The 15,644-nt window shown below is 40.6% G+C and overlaps 2 protein-coding genes across 2 annotated transcripts; both read left to right on the forward strand.

Annotated features, from left to right (window-relative positions):
- The first annotated feature begins 140 nt into the window (after positions 1-140).
- On the forward strand, positions 141-13,719 carry rad54b (RAD54 homolog B). Its single transcript, XM_028470117.1, has 16 exons — positions 141-278; positions 1,373-1,550; positions 1,768-1,963; positions 7,607-7,798; positions 8,985-9,284; positions 9,380-9,542; positions 9,641-9,866; positions 9,977-10,063; positions 10,154-10,274; positions 10,353-10,492; positions 10,580-10,870; positions 11,436-11,599; positions 12,244-12,505; positions 12,959-13,025; positions 13,103-13,300; positions 13,386-13,719. The coding sequence occupies exons 2-16, from the start codon at positions 1,407-1,409 to the stop codon at positions 13,616-13,618; spliced, it is 2,784 nt and encodes a 927-aa protein (XP_028325918.1). The 5' UTR covers positions 141-278; positions 1,373-1,406; the 3' UTR covers positions 13,619-13,719.
- Positions 4,572-6,546, forward strand: fsbp (fibrinogen silencer binding protein). The gene is made up of 2 exons (XM_028470118.1): positions 4,572-5,436; positions 5,939-6,546. The coding sequence occupies exons 1-2, from the start codon at positions 5,030-5,032 to the stop codon at positions 6,489-6,491; spliced, it is 960 nt and encodes a 319-aa protein (XP_028325919.1). The 5' UTR covers positions 4,572-5,029; the 3' UTR covers positions 6,492-6,546.
- Positions 13,720-15,644: the final 1,925 nt, after the last annotated feature.

Below are 15,644 nucleotides of genomic sequence, written 5' to 3' on the forward strand. Positions count from 1 at the left end.
TGAATTATTACGTTCTTTGGGTTGATTATTAAATTAGAAACGATAAATGTGTTGCATCAATAAAGCATTTAAAAAAAAACCCCAACAACAACACTTCACGTTAGTTTTGTCTACGCCCACTTTGACTGGCTCAGCCAATCAGAACATCGGACCGGTTCAGCGGGAGAAACGTATCGGAGTGTGAATCTGAAGTTAAGATTTAATATAAACTGAGAAAAAGTGCGTAGTTTAGGTCTTGTTTTGTGAGCTGACACGTTTCCAACAGATTTGACGCTGTTGTGAGTATATATTCAATGCGGCTACATGTATAAACATGCTGTCTGTGGGGTTTTTAGAGGCTTATTGGCGCTTCCCTGTTAGCGTGTTTGCTAGCAGCTTAGATCACTTACACAAGTGAGGGTAGCACACATTATTTATTTACCAAGTGACAATAACTGGTGTTGTGTGTAGTAGAACTAGAAATGGTGGATATTTTAACCCTTGTCATCTCTGACCTGCAGCTGATTTGTCGGTGAATATTTTACTTCGCAGCATAATTCAACCTTGGGGTCGTGACCCCATGTGGAGTCGCCTGGATTTGAATTGGGGTAGCCTGAAATATCTAGTTATTGATTGAAAGAAAAATTCAGATTTTTTTTTTTTTTTAATCACTCTTTTCAAAATTAAAAAACTGTATCCTATATTTTCACTTTTTCAACTATACAAATAAAATAATATAAAATGTATAATAAATAATGTAATATAATTGTTGTTTTTAAAACGAACTACGGTAGTCCTGGCTACTTTGGGTTTGTAACACAGTATAACGAACAGGATCTAGAAACTAATTCCATCCATCCATTTTCAAACCTGCTTGTTCTAGTTTTTCAGGGTCGTGGGGGTCTGCTGGTGCCAATCTTCGGCTCACACTGGGTGCAAGGCGGAGGTACACCCTGGACAGGGCACCAGTCCATCGCAGGGCGTCACAGACACAGACAACCACTCACAATCACTCAATTTAGAGACTCCAATCAACCTAACAATCATGTTTTTGGATAGTGGGAGAAAACCGGAGTACCCGGAGGAAACACACACGGAAGTAAAATGAAAGTCTTTGGGGTTGCTGGAAATTTGTGATATTAAAATGGGGTCACGATCCCAAAAAAGGTTGGAGACCACTGGGTTAGGGTTTGCTGAAATGAGGCTGTTGAAGTCGACTGAAATAAACACTGCACCTGGCATTATAAACAATGTATGAGGAAAAATAGAACTTTACTGTTTGTGTCAAAGCATCTAAATGTATCATTAGCTCTGTCCAGCTGACCGTCTAATTTAAAGTTATGAATGGCTGTGCACTGCCAGTAACTGTGTTTTCTTCTTCTTTGTTTTCTAGGCCAGGGTTTGCTGCTTGTTCAAAGAAAAAAACAATGAGACGTTCAGGAGCTCCAAGTATGCTGGGGAATGCTGTGAAAAAGGCTCGGTTCATGCCTCCTGGAGCTTCCACCTCTGTTGTCACTACTGAATCTAATCCCCTTGTACCTAAACGTCATGTGAGCAACGTACTGGATAAGGTGAGCACTTCTGAGATTTTGTGTTCCACTAATGTTGAGCATTAGCTAAGATCGTTTATGCTATAAATATATTTCATATATGAGAAGAAGTAAAATTATCAGGTGCATCATTTATCATATATTTTATTTTCGTGTTAGGATTCTAGTTTAATTCATAATTTTTCTTTATAATTTTCTTAATTCACTTTATTTTTTTATTTTCATTTTTTTTTTCTAGGTCCAGAAAAGTATTTCAGCCCCGGCTGTTGAGTCAACATGTAATGTTGCAGTACCCAAACCTGGTCAGATGGCTCCTGGCTTGTCCAAAGCATTGGCTCGTGTTCTTAGTGCAACAGAGAGTAAAGAAAATGAGAATGAGACGCTGGATGAGATCTCTGCAACAGGAGGCGACACTACAGTCAAACAGTATAAAGGTGAGACTCCGCTTGTTGTCACTGGTCGTGTGTGTGTGCGTGTGCGCGCACACAGCACTGCACAGGCTGCTGTATGAGAGGAACGGTGTGCGCACCTCACATCTGCACAAAGTTAAGTGCGGGATGATGAGCGGTAAGATAATTACTTACTAAGATGGAAGTGGCATTTTATAACAACAAAATACTTTTTAAAATGTATTACTTCATTCTCTCTTTACAACTTGGAAAGAAATAGTCAATGCACTTTTGGGGACCTCTATGTTACAGAACCAGAATGTTTGCTATTCAAACCAATTGTAGAAGGAGCCAGAATATGTGCAAAATATTCCACATTGCACAATATAAATGTAAATTTACTAAAGTCGTTAAATTCCGACAAACTTGTGCTTCTTCCATGGAGAATATGTCCAGCGTCAAATGAGAAAAACGTAAAACCAGTCAGACCTTTGCTTTAGCCGCTCGGCCAGCGATCCAGCGACCAACATGCTGTCCTAACTCTACTTATCTGATAAAACATTTTTAAAACACTGTGTTGAGGTTAAGTTTTGTGTGCTGCCTCTATAGTCAGCAAAGACACATTTGTTTCTATCAAAATGTTGTATTCATGCATTATAATCATATTGACATTTTTTTTCCTGCTGAAAACAAATGTATTTGGTATTAAGTAGTGTTGTTGAATGATCCTTCTCCAACTCTCAACATTTTAGTAAAAGTATTTTAATTTGGCTTATTTAATTGTAAAATGTCTGAGTTACTGCCCTCTATGGGTTAAAACCCGGCTATTACTGTTGAAATTTGCTATTGGCTGAGAACAAGATTTTGTGAACAAACAAATACTGTTGGCTCCGCCCATCCTTTAAAAAGTACCCGTGGACTCTGCACTCTATGGTGAGTAGGTTGGACTGAGAATTGTGCACAGAGGTACTTAAGTGAGTATTTTGTAGCTTGTTAGCATAGCATAAATTGCTCTTTGGAGAATTTATACTATAGCATAGACTGGGCGTGTCTTAATTGCTCCAGAAGCCCCGCCCCTAATCAAGGTATTTTTTAATTTCCCCCTGGTGGTAGGTCAGCTACAACCTGGGAGTTTAGTTACTCTTTAACCAGATTTCATGCAAGTACACTAAGATTATCATCTCTGCTATTGTTTTGTTGGACTTTTGTTGTTTTTAGAGAGGGGTTGTATCATTTTATTTATTTTCAAAAAGGGTTCAAACCGATGAGTCATGTTTTGCTCAACATTGATGTTTTTGTAGTGAAAGAAAATATTGTTCAATCAAAACAGTTAAGTTAAAATAAACACTGCACTGTTTGTGCTTGACAAGCAGTTATTGGTGTCAGTGATGATGGTCTTTGGACTGAGATTTTGTTATTTTTTTTAAAAAAAATCCTATTTTTGATATTTAATGCAAGGCAAATGTATTTGTATACCACATTTGTACACAAGGCATGAATTCAATGTGCTTTACATAATTAAAAAGTGCAACAAAAACCATTTAACAACAGTTTAAAAAGCAATAAGAACATTAAAACTAGCAGTATAACATTTAATATCAGTAAAAACTTTAAATCAACAATAATATGGATTCAAAATCTCCCTCTCAGTCATAAAAAGAAGTGCCTTTAAGTTAGGTTTAAAAATGTTCACATTGGATTAAGATCATTTTACTTTCTGCAAATCCGAAAAAACATGCTTACAAAACTTTAATAATTAAGTAAAAAAGTAAAGTTCGACTTGCAAATCTGTTGAAACTTAGGTTTTTCATTGAATTTTATTTTGCATGAATGCTAATATTTGTATATCATATTTATTTAAAATTACTCCTATTTTCTAGTTGATTCCAATAAATAATTCCCACAAAAGTTTCTCTTTTTGAATATTCCCAAGGATACTTAATTTATGTCTTGATCTTACCTATTAACTCGATTAATATTAGTCTCACACTGACATGGAGAAGAAAAAAAAAATCTCTTTTTAATTTCACCATGAGAATAAAAGAAGCCATGTCTTGAATTTAAAATCAAATTTGTGACGCAATGATGCTTCACTCGGGGAATGAGGTGATTTTATTTATAGCGATACGAGTGATCATAGATCCTGTCGCAACATTTGGTGCTTCAAAAGATCGATAATGTATCGATTGTGTGTTAGAGGATAGGAACCATAATTATGAATGTGTTTTTATTTAGTGCTGGTGCACTTGTTTTTGGTTTCTGCTCTCGTGCTTCTGTGGTGGAGCGCAGGGGGGCGGGGCGAGGATGGCAGCGGGTTCAGCTTTATGCTAATGTTCCGACTAACGGTCGGAATAAGACCGTGCACGAGCTCAGTGACCTCAGCGGCTCCGAGTTTACTTAATTTCACCTCGCGGTGGACGCGTGGTTTTGATGGTCAGAACGTGCGTGTTCACTGGTGAAGTCCGCGCCGTGATTTAATGTTGGTCTAAAACAGCACGAGCTGAACAGAGTCTGAGGACGAGGAGGCGTTTACAGCGCATGCGCTGCGCCTTCACCCCCCCCCCTCCCCCACAGCAAAATAAAACACAGAACTAGTTAAACCTGTGTTGTTTCTAATCCTCAGTTAAACACAGCCATGGCTGTTAATGAACCGTTGATGCTGTGCTTGGACACAGTGCTCCAGTCCAGTGGTGCACAGCTGCCTCCATTCTGCTGTGCTGCGCTCAGTTTGAGGTTTACACAGACCCAGCTGTATGTAGGTCGGCCTGGGTTTAAGCGGCTTAGCTACGTCAGCCTAAGCTGCCAGGAATTCATCCAAAGCCCCGCGGTAGGCGGGGGCCTAAACGAGGCTGGCCTAGTTAAGCCTGATTCTTATTGTGAGCTGCACAGCCTGTTTTTGTTGAGCAACGCAGATGAGAGGCAACATAGGAGCAGTGTGAGGATCCTTGGATGTAAAAGAAGGAATTGCTCATGTTTGATCGAGACTAAGAGACATGTGTGGGAGTTAAGTGAGGTCCAACAATAGAGAGCTGCAGGGACAGAAGAGGACAGGTGGGGGGGGGGACTGGCTCTAGGCCTGAGCTGGTCTGTGTGACCCAGTAATTCTTTAGGATGGATTCCAGCTCTGTTTTTCTATCCAGCATGGTGGGGAAAGCTCGCTCTTCTAACTTCACCCTCTCTGAGAAGCTGGACCTGTTGAAGCTGGCTCGGCCTTACATCCGCATCCTAGAGGAGCACACCAACAAGCACGCAGTCATCGTGGACAAGAACAAGTGTTGGGACACAGTGTCGGAACAGTACAACGCCCTAGGAGGGGACAGGCCCCACCGTACCGCTCAGGGCCTCAGAACCCTCTACAAGAGATTGAAGGAGTCAGCCAAGCAGGAAGTGATGCAGAGAAGACACGCCCAGCCAGAGTACAGAGCGAGCATCTCCGAGCCAACCAGGAGAATCATGGAGATGATCCCTCACCTGTTCAACCACATGCCCATCCACGAGAAGGACCAGGCTCTGCACAGGTACAAATGTGACAAACATAGACACTCATTTTAACACAGGACACGCAAGCTACTGGTTTTACTCAAACAGCATGTTGTCACGACTCAAGTCTGAGAGGAAGGAGAAGTAGACGAGCAGTTTCTACTGATCCTGAGCTCAATCCCATTACACTCGACACAAAGCTGACTGTGTTTTCAATTTGCTGCTTGGATGCATCTTTTAGGGAGTGTATGGCTCAGTCTGTTGATTTAATGTATTTGTTTTACATTTGTGAGTGGAATTTAATTCACTCTTTTTTTGTTTGTCAGATTTATGTTTGGACTAAGTTATTGCTTAAGAAAAAGTACATTTTAGAGGTGTCCACTGTAAATCTAAAGGTTGGCTATTTATTCCTCACACATTGGTAATTTATTGATCATTATCGTCAACTAAATTCTCCACCACGCATTAATATGCAACAGCTTGTTAATGCTTTGGAAGTGTTTGACTCAGATCTTATTTCGTCCCTCTCTCCAACTGTAGATTAACATACAACAAGCACAACTCTTCCGCTGAGCACCCTGGCAGCAGCTCCACTCTGGCAGGACTCCAGGTCTACTCTGCTGCGCCTGTCCCAGCTATTCCTACTGAGGTGGTCCAGCTGGATCCTGAAGAGGATGTAAAGCCGCCGCCTGACCTCTCCGCCCTCCCGTCACACTCTGAGCCCGAGCTGGAAAGCGTCCAGGAGCAGGAAGGGGACCAGGAATCCAGCAGCTTCCACGATTACGATGCATCGCTGTCTCCAGTGCTGTCCTCTGTCAACATTCCTCTCTCCACCCCTCCTCTGCACATGCGTCACAGCCTTTATCCCAATGACATCTATGCTCAAAACGAGCCGGACAAGTTTCGTCCTCTGCATTTGGCCAAAGAGGAGCACGAGATGGTGTTGGCTAATCACAGGAAGGTTGCTCAGTACTGGGAGGAGAAGAGGGAGGGCTTGAAGAGGAGGCAAGCGCTTGAGGAAGAACTCCTGAGAGCCAAGATTAAAGTGGAGAAACTAAAGGCTGCTCGAATGAGGCACGGCCTGCCTTTATAAAAAGCACGTTCACTAACAGTGCTGGAAAAGGAGAATAAACACTGTGTTGCATCAATTTAATGTTTAGAGAATATGTCGGAACTTTATTTTTTTATACATATGTAGTGCCTTGGTAATACATGGTGTGTTTTGTTGTTCAGAGGGAATGATGCATTGTTATTGTCAGGATTCTTAGCAGATGTGACAAAGTTCATCAAGATGTATTTTGGTAGCACTGTGATAAAAAATGTCTAAATTTAGGTTGAGATATGATTATTCGTGTTAGGAAAGTGTTGTAATTGACAAAGATAACAATAATTGCTGTAAGGCTTTTTTTTTTTTTAACCATTTGGGTCTGCTCAGGTTTTCTATTATCTTTCATGAAAAAGCCAACCAGAGTTGACGTGTTAATCATTCATGACGCATAACTTCCTTTAAAGCTGCTTTTGACCCAACCTGTTCATTATCCTTAACCTAGTTTCATAAACTGTTTAATGGTTTACATATTTTAATATTTTCACAAATGTAAACCATTAAAGAAAACACAAAATGGGCCAAAACAATACTCAGGCATTTATGAAATGGAGCTAACAAAAGCTCTACTTTGAAAGCCTTAATTTTAACGAGAAAGTCCTTGAGGAAATATTGTGAAAAATGTTCCCGACAAAGCCTGATTGTTGAGCTATTGATTGGTTGAACAAACACCAGACGACGACAGCTGGTGTTCATTTTTCTTAGATCAGTTAGATTGATTAACTTATAAGTTAATCAGTATAGTTGCTGTTTATGTGGGTACAACATGTATTGTCTCGTAAAGTCTGTCTTAAACTGTTGGCATCTTTCACAGTTTGTCAAGATGTCTGTAAATTTTAAATGAAAAAGAATAAAAATGATCTATCAGCTCATCATGTTTATTACAAACTAACTGATGTTGTGTTTTCTTCTGCCTGTAGACCACAAAAAAGTTATATTTTTTTCCACTTATTCTTTTTGTTTTTCATTCAATTAAGATAGGAAAAATCAGATGTTGATCTTTTTGTATAATTAGTGTAACGGTGACCTCTGCTGGTTTGTTTTTTTTTTTTTTTTTAATCCATGTTGCTTCAACTTCTTCACTTTACATCTTTGTGTTACAGGAGTGAATGGCAGCTCTCAGTTCAATGACAGCTCTGTGCCTCAGGCTGGCACTGATGGAGTGCGATACCTCAGCGTGGTTTGGTGCAAAGCCAGCAAGAAGAAGCACAAACGCTGGGAGGGGGATGCAGTGTTGGTGACCCGAGGGCGTTCTGTCACATTGAAGGATATGGAGGGGAAAGATATTGGGAAGGGTGAGACAAAGCCAACTACGCCATTGTTTTAAACCTGCAGAATAGCAACATGTAACTATATTATGTGGACTATATAATAGGAAATATTTAAAATGAAGAACTGAATACTATTCAGTGTTGGACAAAGTACGGGTGTAAGAAGAAAATCGACATTAGCGATATATCGCAATATTTCACAGTGTGGTTATCGTATCGACCCATGTTTTCCGACATAAAAACCATTTAATTGCGGTAACATATGCATAGCACGTAAACGTGAACCATATAGAACCTTGTTAAACTACCTCACTCCTCAATGCATTTTAGCTTGGAAGTTTATTACACTTTATTTTCATAAAACATACTGGGCACTTTTATAGATGTATGTGGTAACTTTTTTTTTTTAAGAACTTAACAGAATCAGAAACTGTTGTAGAAGCAAAAGTTAAACTTTTTTAATAAATGTAATTTAACAGTTTGATAAACATACCACTTGTTTTTGATATTGGTTCTTGAATTACAGTTTGTTACCATGTATTTAATGATAATAATGGCTTGGATTTATATAGTGCTTTTTCCAAGGAGATTCGAAGTGCATACAGAAACGATTATTCATTCACACCAGTCATACCAGTGGTGGTAAGCTACACTGTAGCCACAGTCGCCCTGGGGCATACTGACAGAAGAGTGGCTGCCATTTCTCGCTTACAGCCCCTCTGACCACCACCAACATTTATGCACAATTCATACCTATTCATAAGAAGCAATGTGGGTAAAGTGCCTTGCCCAAGTACACCATGACTTGGATAGAGCTGGATTCAAACCCCCAATGCTTCGGTTACTGGATGTTCTCACTACTACTGAGCTACAGTCGCTCCGTAAAAAATGAAATAAATTGTATTTCATACCATTTTGTACTTGTTTTGTACTTGTAAGTACAAAATGGTACGTGAAATTTGTATTTATTGATATTGTGATATATATGGTATTGTTTAGTATCGAGATATATTGTATATATTATATCGTGACATGCAAATCGTGAATCGTATCATCAGATTAATGGCAATGCACACCCCTAAAACAAAGCTTCCGGTACTGATTTTAAGTGTCCTTATGATTTTCAGAGTAAGCAGCTAAACCTCTAACCCAGACCTGTCTGTTGTTGTCATTTAGTCAAATAAACAAAAAAGTTGTGTCTGTGTTATAGGCAGCGGTTACAAGGTGTCACAACTGGCCACACTGTCTGAGGGGGAGACTTTGATAATCGGTGGGAAGGAAGTGGAAGTGATGGGGCTCATTTCCGCTGAGGACTTTTCCAAAGGGCGCTGCTTCCAGCAGGTCCAAACAGAACCAGTAGAGTGTCACTCCAAGTCTGGGCATTCCGCCCCTCCACGCTCTACACCCAAACCTTTTTGTCCTCCGTCAATGTTGGGTAGTGTTGCTCAACCACAAGCAAAACCACAGGCACAACAAATCTGCAGTCCTCGCCATGACCCACTAGCTCCAGGTATGTTGTCGAATAAAGGATATAACTCATTGTTTCCAAAAAAAAAAAAAAAGTGTAGATGGATAAAGATTTGAAAGCTAAGCACCTGTTTTTAGGAGCTCTGGTGATGCCTCGGCCTTCTCCCTCCCATCAGTGGTCCAATAACAAGTCTGGACTCCCAGTGGTGGATGTCGTAGTAGATCCATACTTGACCACACATCTGCGACCCCACCAAAGAGAAGGATTACTCTTTCTCTATGAATGTGTCATGGGCTTGAGGTGACAATGTTTTTTATTATTTTTTTCTACTTCAGCTTTCGACATCTATCTAAATGTCGTGAAAACATACCCAAAGTCATGTTGTGTTTGTTTTTCAGAGTTGTGGATCGCTGTGGTGCCATCTTGGCTGATGAAATGGGTTTAGGGAAGACTCTGCAGAGCGTGACTCTGATCTGGACATTACTTAAACAGGGACCTTATGGAGGGAAACCCATCATGAAGCGTGTGCTTGTGGTCACGCCGGGAAGCCTGGTGAAAAACTGGGGGGCAGAGTTTAAAAAGTGGCTAGGCTCTGAGAGGATCAACGTCTTCATGGTGGATCAGGTCAGAAAGGAGGAGAAGGAACTTTGGCTTTCACATCAGACTGTGTGTCTAAGTGCTGTGCTGACTGAGTTATAGATTTGTGATGAATTAATCTTTGTTAACATGTTCAGGATCATCGGATAGAGCAGTTTGTGTTTTCCAAACTCCACAGCGTCCTCGTCATCAGCTACGAGATGCTGCTGCGCTGCTCGGAGCAGGTTCACCTAATGTCTCTTATTCAAATACACAACCTCCAAAAAAGGCAAGCACTTTTTTGTGAATGTCTTGAAATGTGTTTTTGTTTTCAGATTCAAAAACTAGAGTTCGGTTTGATCCTTTGTGACGAGGGTCACAGACTAAAGAACAGCAGCATCAAAACGTCCTCAGTCCTCAGCAGCCTCAGCTGTAACCGCAGAGTCATACTTACTGGTAATCGCTCTGAATGGTAAAACCTGTAATGGTTTTAAAATATGAATTTTATTGCTATTCTTATTTTGTGTTTTGAAGGTACGCCCGTACAAAATGACCTGCAGGAGTTCTACGCAATTATAGAGTTTGTTAATCCTGGGATTCTTGGATCCTCCACTGGATACAGAAAAGTTTACGAAGAACCAATCCTACGTTCCCGACAGCCGTCCTGCACAGACGTAAGCCTGTTTTTAATTGTATTTCCTGTGTTGATAAACCAGTGCATGTTTGGTTCAGCCTGATGCCACATTCGTCTGCACTGACAGGAGGAGAGAGTTTTGGGAGAAGAGCATGCAGCGGAGCTCTCTCGCTTGACTGGCACCTTCATCTTGAGACGGACTCAGGAGATTATCAACCGCTACCTGCCGCCCCGACTCGACTGGACGTTGTTTTGTGAACAGTCCCCTCTGCAGCAACAGCTGTACAAACACCTCCTCAGCCACAGGATCTTCAGGGCCTGCCTCCAAGGAGCCACTCAAGCTCACACACACCTGGCCTGCATCACTGCTCTGAAGAAGCTCTGCAATCACCCTGGTCTGCTTTACTCCTCTGTTAAGGTTAGCTTTGTTTACGTTCTGCAGGAAGATAGAAAACATGCATTATTCCCTTAGTATGTTAAGATCTTATGTATTCAGACAACTGATTCTAAAATATTGCTGGAATTACTACGCGGAAGTCAAAGAAACTTCGAAGGAAACATTGAAGTGATCAGCAGATGCCTCTGATGAAGACTGGCAGTTGCTAGTCATATCAGGAGATCAAAGTGGATTTCCTCAGTAACAGTTGTCTGAATAAATTACACCTTAGCATACTAAAAAAGAAGACAAAGATAATCTCGCTGGAATTACTGCGCGGAAATCAAGAAAACTTCAAAAGAAACATCAAAGCGATCAGCAGATGCCTCTGAAAAAGACTGGCAGTTGTCAGTCAAAACATATCAGGAGATCAAAGTGGATTTCCTCTGTAACAGTTGTCTGAATAAAGGAAACTTTAACATACTATTCAAAAAGAATCTTGCTGGAATTTAGTTTTTCTTTTATATTAATTATGTTCTACCATTTTAGGCCACTCCTTTTCACAAGTGCACGTCAGGGTGTATGAGCTTTGTTATTGTGTTTGCAGGAGAGAGCAGACAGTGGAACTGTGGAGAGTTCGATATTCGAGGGCCTTGTGGATCTTTTCCCAGAATCCTTTTCTTCAGGAATATTCAGCACTGCTGACTCAGGAAAGTTATTGGTTCTTTTCGACCTGTTGATGGCCATCCAACAACTCAGCCCTTCAGACAGGTGTGTGCTTGTGTTCGATCAACAACAATATTTTTACGTAATAATTTCAGAAAGTTCCTTTTGTCTTTTTTTTTAATAATTTGTTAAGGTTTAATTTATTTAGACAACTTTTTTCAGGAAATTTACTTTAATCTCCTGACGTGTTTCGACTGCCAACTGTCAGTCTTCTTCAGTGGCATCTACCTTTGATGTGTTCTTCCTCAGAGGACACATCAAAGCAATCAGTACATTTCAAAATAATAGTCTTGAAAAAAGTTGTCTGAATAAATGAAACTTTACCATATAAAAATATTTGGTAACAGTTGACTTGAAGTTTTATATATAAGGCTGAGATTACGATGTCATTATTATGACATGACACCTGTCATTAGCATGACTGAGGTGTCATGAAGGAGGTCTTTAAGTGTCGTTCGTTACCCTAACTTCACTAGATCCTTCCACCTAGCCCAAAAAATGCCAACATCGCTCCAAAGGTGTCATAATTTAGTGAACAACACTTAATGACACCCTTCGTGACACCTCATTCATGCTAATGACAGATAAAGACAACATAATGTTAGCCTTTATGTATAAAACTTTAAGTTACGTGTGACCCAATATTTATGGTCTGCTGATCGTTGACTGTGTGTGTGTGTCTTCTTTAGGGTTGTTGTTGTATCTAATTACACTCAGACACTGGACCTGCTCCAGGACCTGTGCACACACACAGGTTACTCCTTCTGTCGGTTAGATGGACACACACCCACCAGTCAGAGGCAGCGGCTGGTCGACAGTTTTAACAGTCCCTATTCTCAGAACTTCCTGTTTCTGCTGAGCTCTAAAGCAGGTGGGCTGGGACTTAATCTGATTGGTGCTTCTCACCTGGTGCTGTACGACATCGACTGGAATCCGGCCAATGATATCCAGGTAAGAGTTGCTATCAGAGGTGTGTTTGTTGTGTTCAAAGTCTAAAACCTGAAGCAGGATATGGTTTGAGCCAAAAGTTTTAATGTCCGGCTCCCAAATATTTATGTCTTTTAAAGTAGTTTTCCCATTCCTATTGTAGTCTTTGTAAACCGTTCATCATATCAACTCTGTTCATCTTGAATAGCTTTGTGTATGCATAATAAAAGACAAGTCCAACAATAAAGATTTTTAAGTATTTATTTATTTTTGACCAGCTGTCGGCGACCCACCCAGCATAGGTCCATGTACCAGTTGAGAATTGTTGACCTAAAGTTTACCTTTACCAGTTTATTCTGTGATAGAAAAGAACAGTTTTTCTTGTTGTTTGCCTTATTGTTGCAGTACATTTCTTGACCAGCAGGTGTCAAAGTTTTTTTCCTAACCTTATAACAAAGCTTTTCCACATGTGTCCAGGCCATGGCTCGGGTGTGGAGAGATGGGCAGAAGAAGACCGTGCACATCTACCGCCTCCTCACTGCAGGCATAACAAACATGAGCAACATTTGGACCAACAAACTGTGCTGATTAAAATAGTTTTTTTTCTGTTGCTTGTTGCAGGCACCATAGAGGAGCGCATCTTTCAGAGGCAGGTGTCCAAGCAGGGGCTCTCTGGGACTGTGGTCGATCTGGGGAAAGGGACAGACCACACCAGTTTTTCCATCAACGAACTGCGAGATCTCTTCAGCCTGGCAGACACGCCCTCTTTAACTCACGACCTGCTGAACTGTGGCTGCAGCATGGATGGCACCATCACTGGTAGGGCTCACATACACACACACTTCATTAGTCATGGACCGCTGTGTGCACGTGCACATGCTCACTTTTTGTCATTGATCTTTAGCCATAATAGAGGAAGAGGAGGAGCAGGTTTCTGACAGGCCTTGTCAGCTTGGTCGCCACGGTGACCGCAGGGCAGCTGTGACATCATCGCAGAAACATCTCAGCATGTCTGAGCTCATGCAGTGGAGACACTTCTCTGGTGACACGCAGAGTTTCTCAGACCCTTACCTCGACCAGGCCAGAAACCACATCACTTTTGCATTCCAGACCACTATCACTCACACAACACAGTAACGTACACACACACACACACTTTGTCAGCATTGATATTAATGACTAACACTCCATACTGTATGTTAAACAGTTGCCAAAACAACAATCCAGCTATCCGTAAAGAAATCCCTTAAAAGTTTTGTATTTCTTATATTTAGTCACTGCATTGTTTTCTGACAGTTTCATTAGAAAAAGGAACTTTAAATAAAATACAAACTTTAAGTCCTGTGCATTTGTTATTGGTTCAGATATGGATGTGTTGATGAATGATGAGTGTCCCATGTCAAGTGTTCATGTCAGTAATGTTGTTTTCCATCGAGGAGAGGTACTTGAATGTCCACAATGAAAACATTTTCACTGTCAAGTGTCAGTGACGATGCACTAAGCAGTGGTTATTCAAACTTTTCAGCCTGCGACCCCCAAAATAAAGGTGCCAGAGACCGGGGACCCCCACTGTACCTGAAGGTGGTTTAACACAGACATGAACATACAAGAACAGTCATGTGGAGACAGGGCCATCTATAAGGGGGATAAAAGAAAGAGCTTTTTGGTGCATTAAATGCTTTAAAAGGAGCAAAGATATGGCAAAAAAGGTGATGAAAATAAATTAATATATGGCAAGTTTGGTGTAGATGCAGAATCAGGGTAAAAAAAGCAAAAATGGACTCGAATTGTTCAAAAAATATAAGTTTCTTGAAGGAATCTAGCAACCCCCTCCCAGTGTCTCAAGACCCCAAATGGGGTCCTGACCTCAAGGTTGAGAACTGGTGCTCAAAAGAGCTTAATCCCCTGATTAGGGAATGGTCAGTGATCATGTTCGGTTTGAAAGGCTGAGCATTAAAGTCACAGTTAATATATGAACCTTGCACATTATGTGAAATTTTCAGGGTTTGATACACGGCCCATAATGCAGTCTGTTCATTACTGTTGGATAACACTGCTCTGCTCATGCTGTTCAGGGCCAAGCTGCCGCGTGGGAGTTACAACATGTAGTTATATTTTTGTGTACGTGCATGGTCCTTGTGATTTCTGACAGTGTCTCTCCAAAAAATTGGGTTTTATACACTCAAAGCACTTTGCACAATGGGGGCCATTATTGTTAAAGGGTGCATGGCTTTTAGGCAATGTCATTGTGCAACAAATGTGTGTCTGGGTTTTCGAAACATGTTTGGAGTGTGACAGTTGGAGAGTGCGTGGCCATTATGCAGACACCTGTTGTTTCTCAGTGGGGGTTTCAATGACTAGCACACGTCCTACACAAGTCAGCATCAGTTGCTCCTCGGATTTAGCATAGTTATGTGGTTTTTGTCACACAAGCTGACTCGCCTTCAAAAAGGAACTTTTATTTTTCACTTTAATTGTGTTTTTGTGACACATTTATTTTTTCCCCTTTTTTATTGTCTTGGGGCATGTCATGGTGTAAACAACAAAGGCTGCCAAGAAAATTAAAGTAAAATAGTATTCAATGGGTCAAAAAAGTATTTAGTCAGCCACCAATTGTGCAAGTTCTCCCATGTAAAAAGATGAGAGGCCTGTAATTTTCATCAGAGGTGTACCTCAACTATGAGAGACAAAATGAGAAAAAAAATCCAGAAAATCATATTGTAGGATTTTTAATATTCATATATATAATAATTTCGTATATAAATGAGTGTCAGATATGAACAATTAGAACTGAATGGAAGTTGTGTGGCGTTTATAATTCTTTAATTTTTTTATTGCTGTGTATATCACATGGTGCTTTTTTATTCTGTAATTTTTTTACAAGAATTTTCTGAACATCACAAGTTAAGGTAGCTTTATTTGCACACATCCGCAGTGGTGGGGGTCTCCGCTCTGATCTGCAGCTGCTGTTGTGAAGCTGACAGTCTGTCTGTGAAGCTTTGGGACGTGTAAGGGCTCACGGCAGCACAATGGCATATTTGCAGACAATAATTACTTTTTATTACCAATTAGGTTACATTGGGCACAAAGCCCTGGCATTAATATACCATTTATTTATTTTTTATTTATTTATTCAGTTTATTTCCGACATGGTTGCATTCAC

Source organism: Gouania willdenowi, chromosome 16 (assembly GCF_900634775.1).
Source record: "Gouania willdenowi chromosome 16, fGouWil2.1, whole genome shotgun sequence".
Lineage (NCBI taxonomy): Eukaryota > Metazoa > Chordata > Actinopteri > Blenniiformes > Gobiesocidae > Gouania > Gouania willdenowi.

What these genes read in the sequence shown, in the direction of transcription:
- rad54b (XM_028470117.1), top strand. Translation starts at nt 1,407, where the DNA reads ATGAGACGTTCAGGAGCTCCAAGTATGCTGGGGAATGCTGTGAAAAAG. An exon ending in TGCTGCGCTGCTCGGAGCAG is followed by an intron (nt 10,064 to 10,153) that starts GTTCACCTAATG and finishes TTTTGTTTTCAG; the next exon opens with ATTCAAAAACTAGAGTTCGG. An exon ending in TGCTTTACTCCTCTGTTAAG is followed by an intron (nt 10,871 to 11,435) that starts GTTAGCTTTGTT and finishes TTGTGTTTGCAG; the next exon opens with GAGAGAGCAGACAGTGGAAC.
- fsbp (XM_028470118.1), top strand. Translation starts at nt 5,030, where the DNA reads ATGGATTCCAGCTCTGTTTTTCTATCCAGCATGGTGGGGAAAGCTCGC. An exon ending in AAGGACCAGGCTCTGCACAG is followed by an intron (nt 5,437 to 5,938) that starts GTACAAATGTGA and finishes CTCCAACTGTAG; the next exon opens with ATTAACATACAACAAGCACA.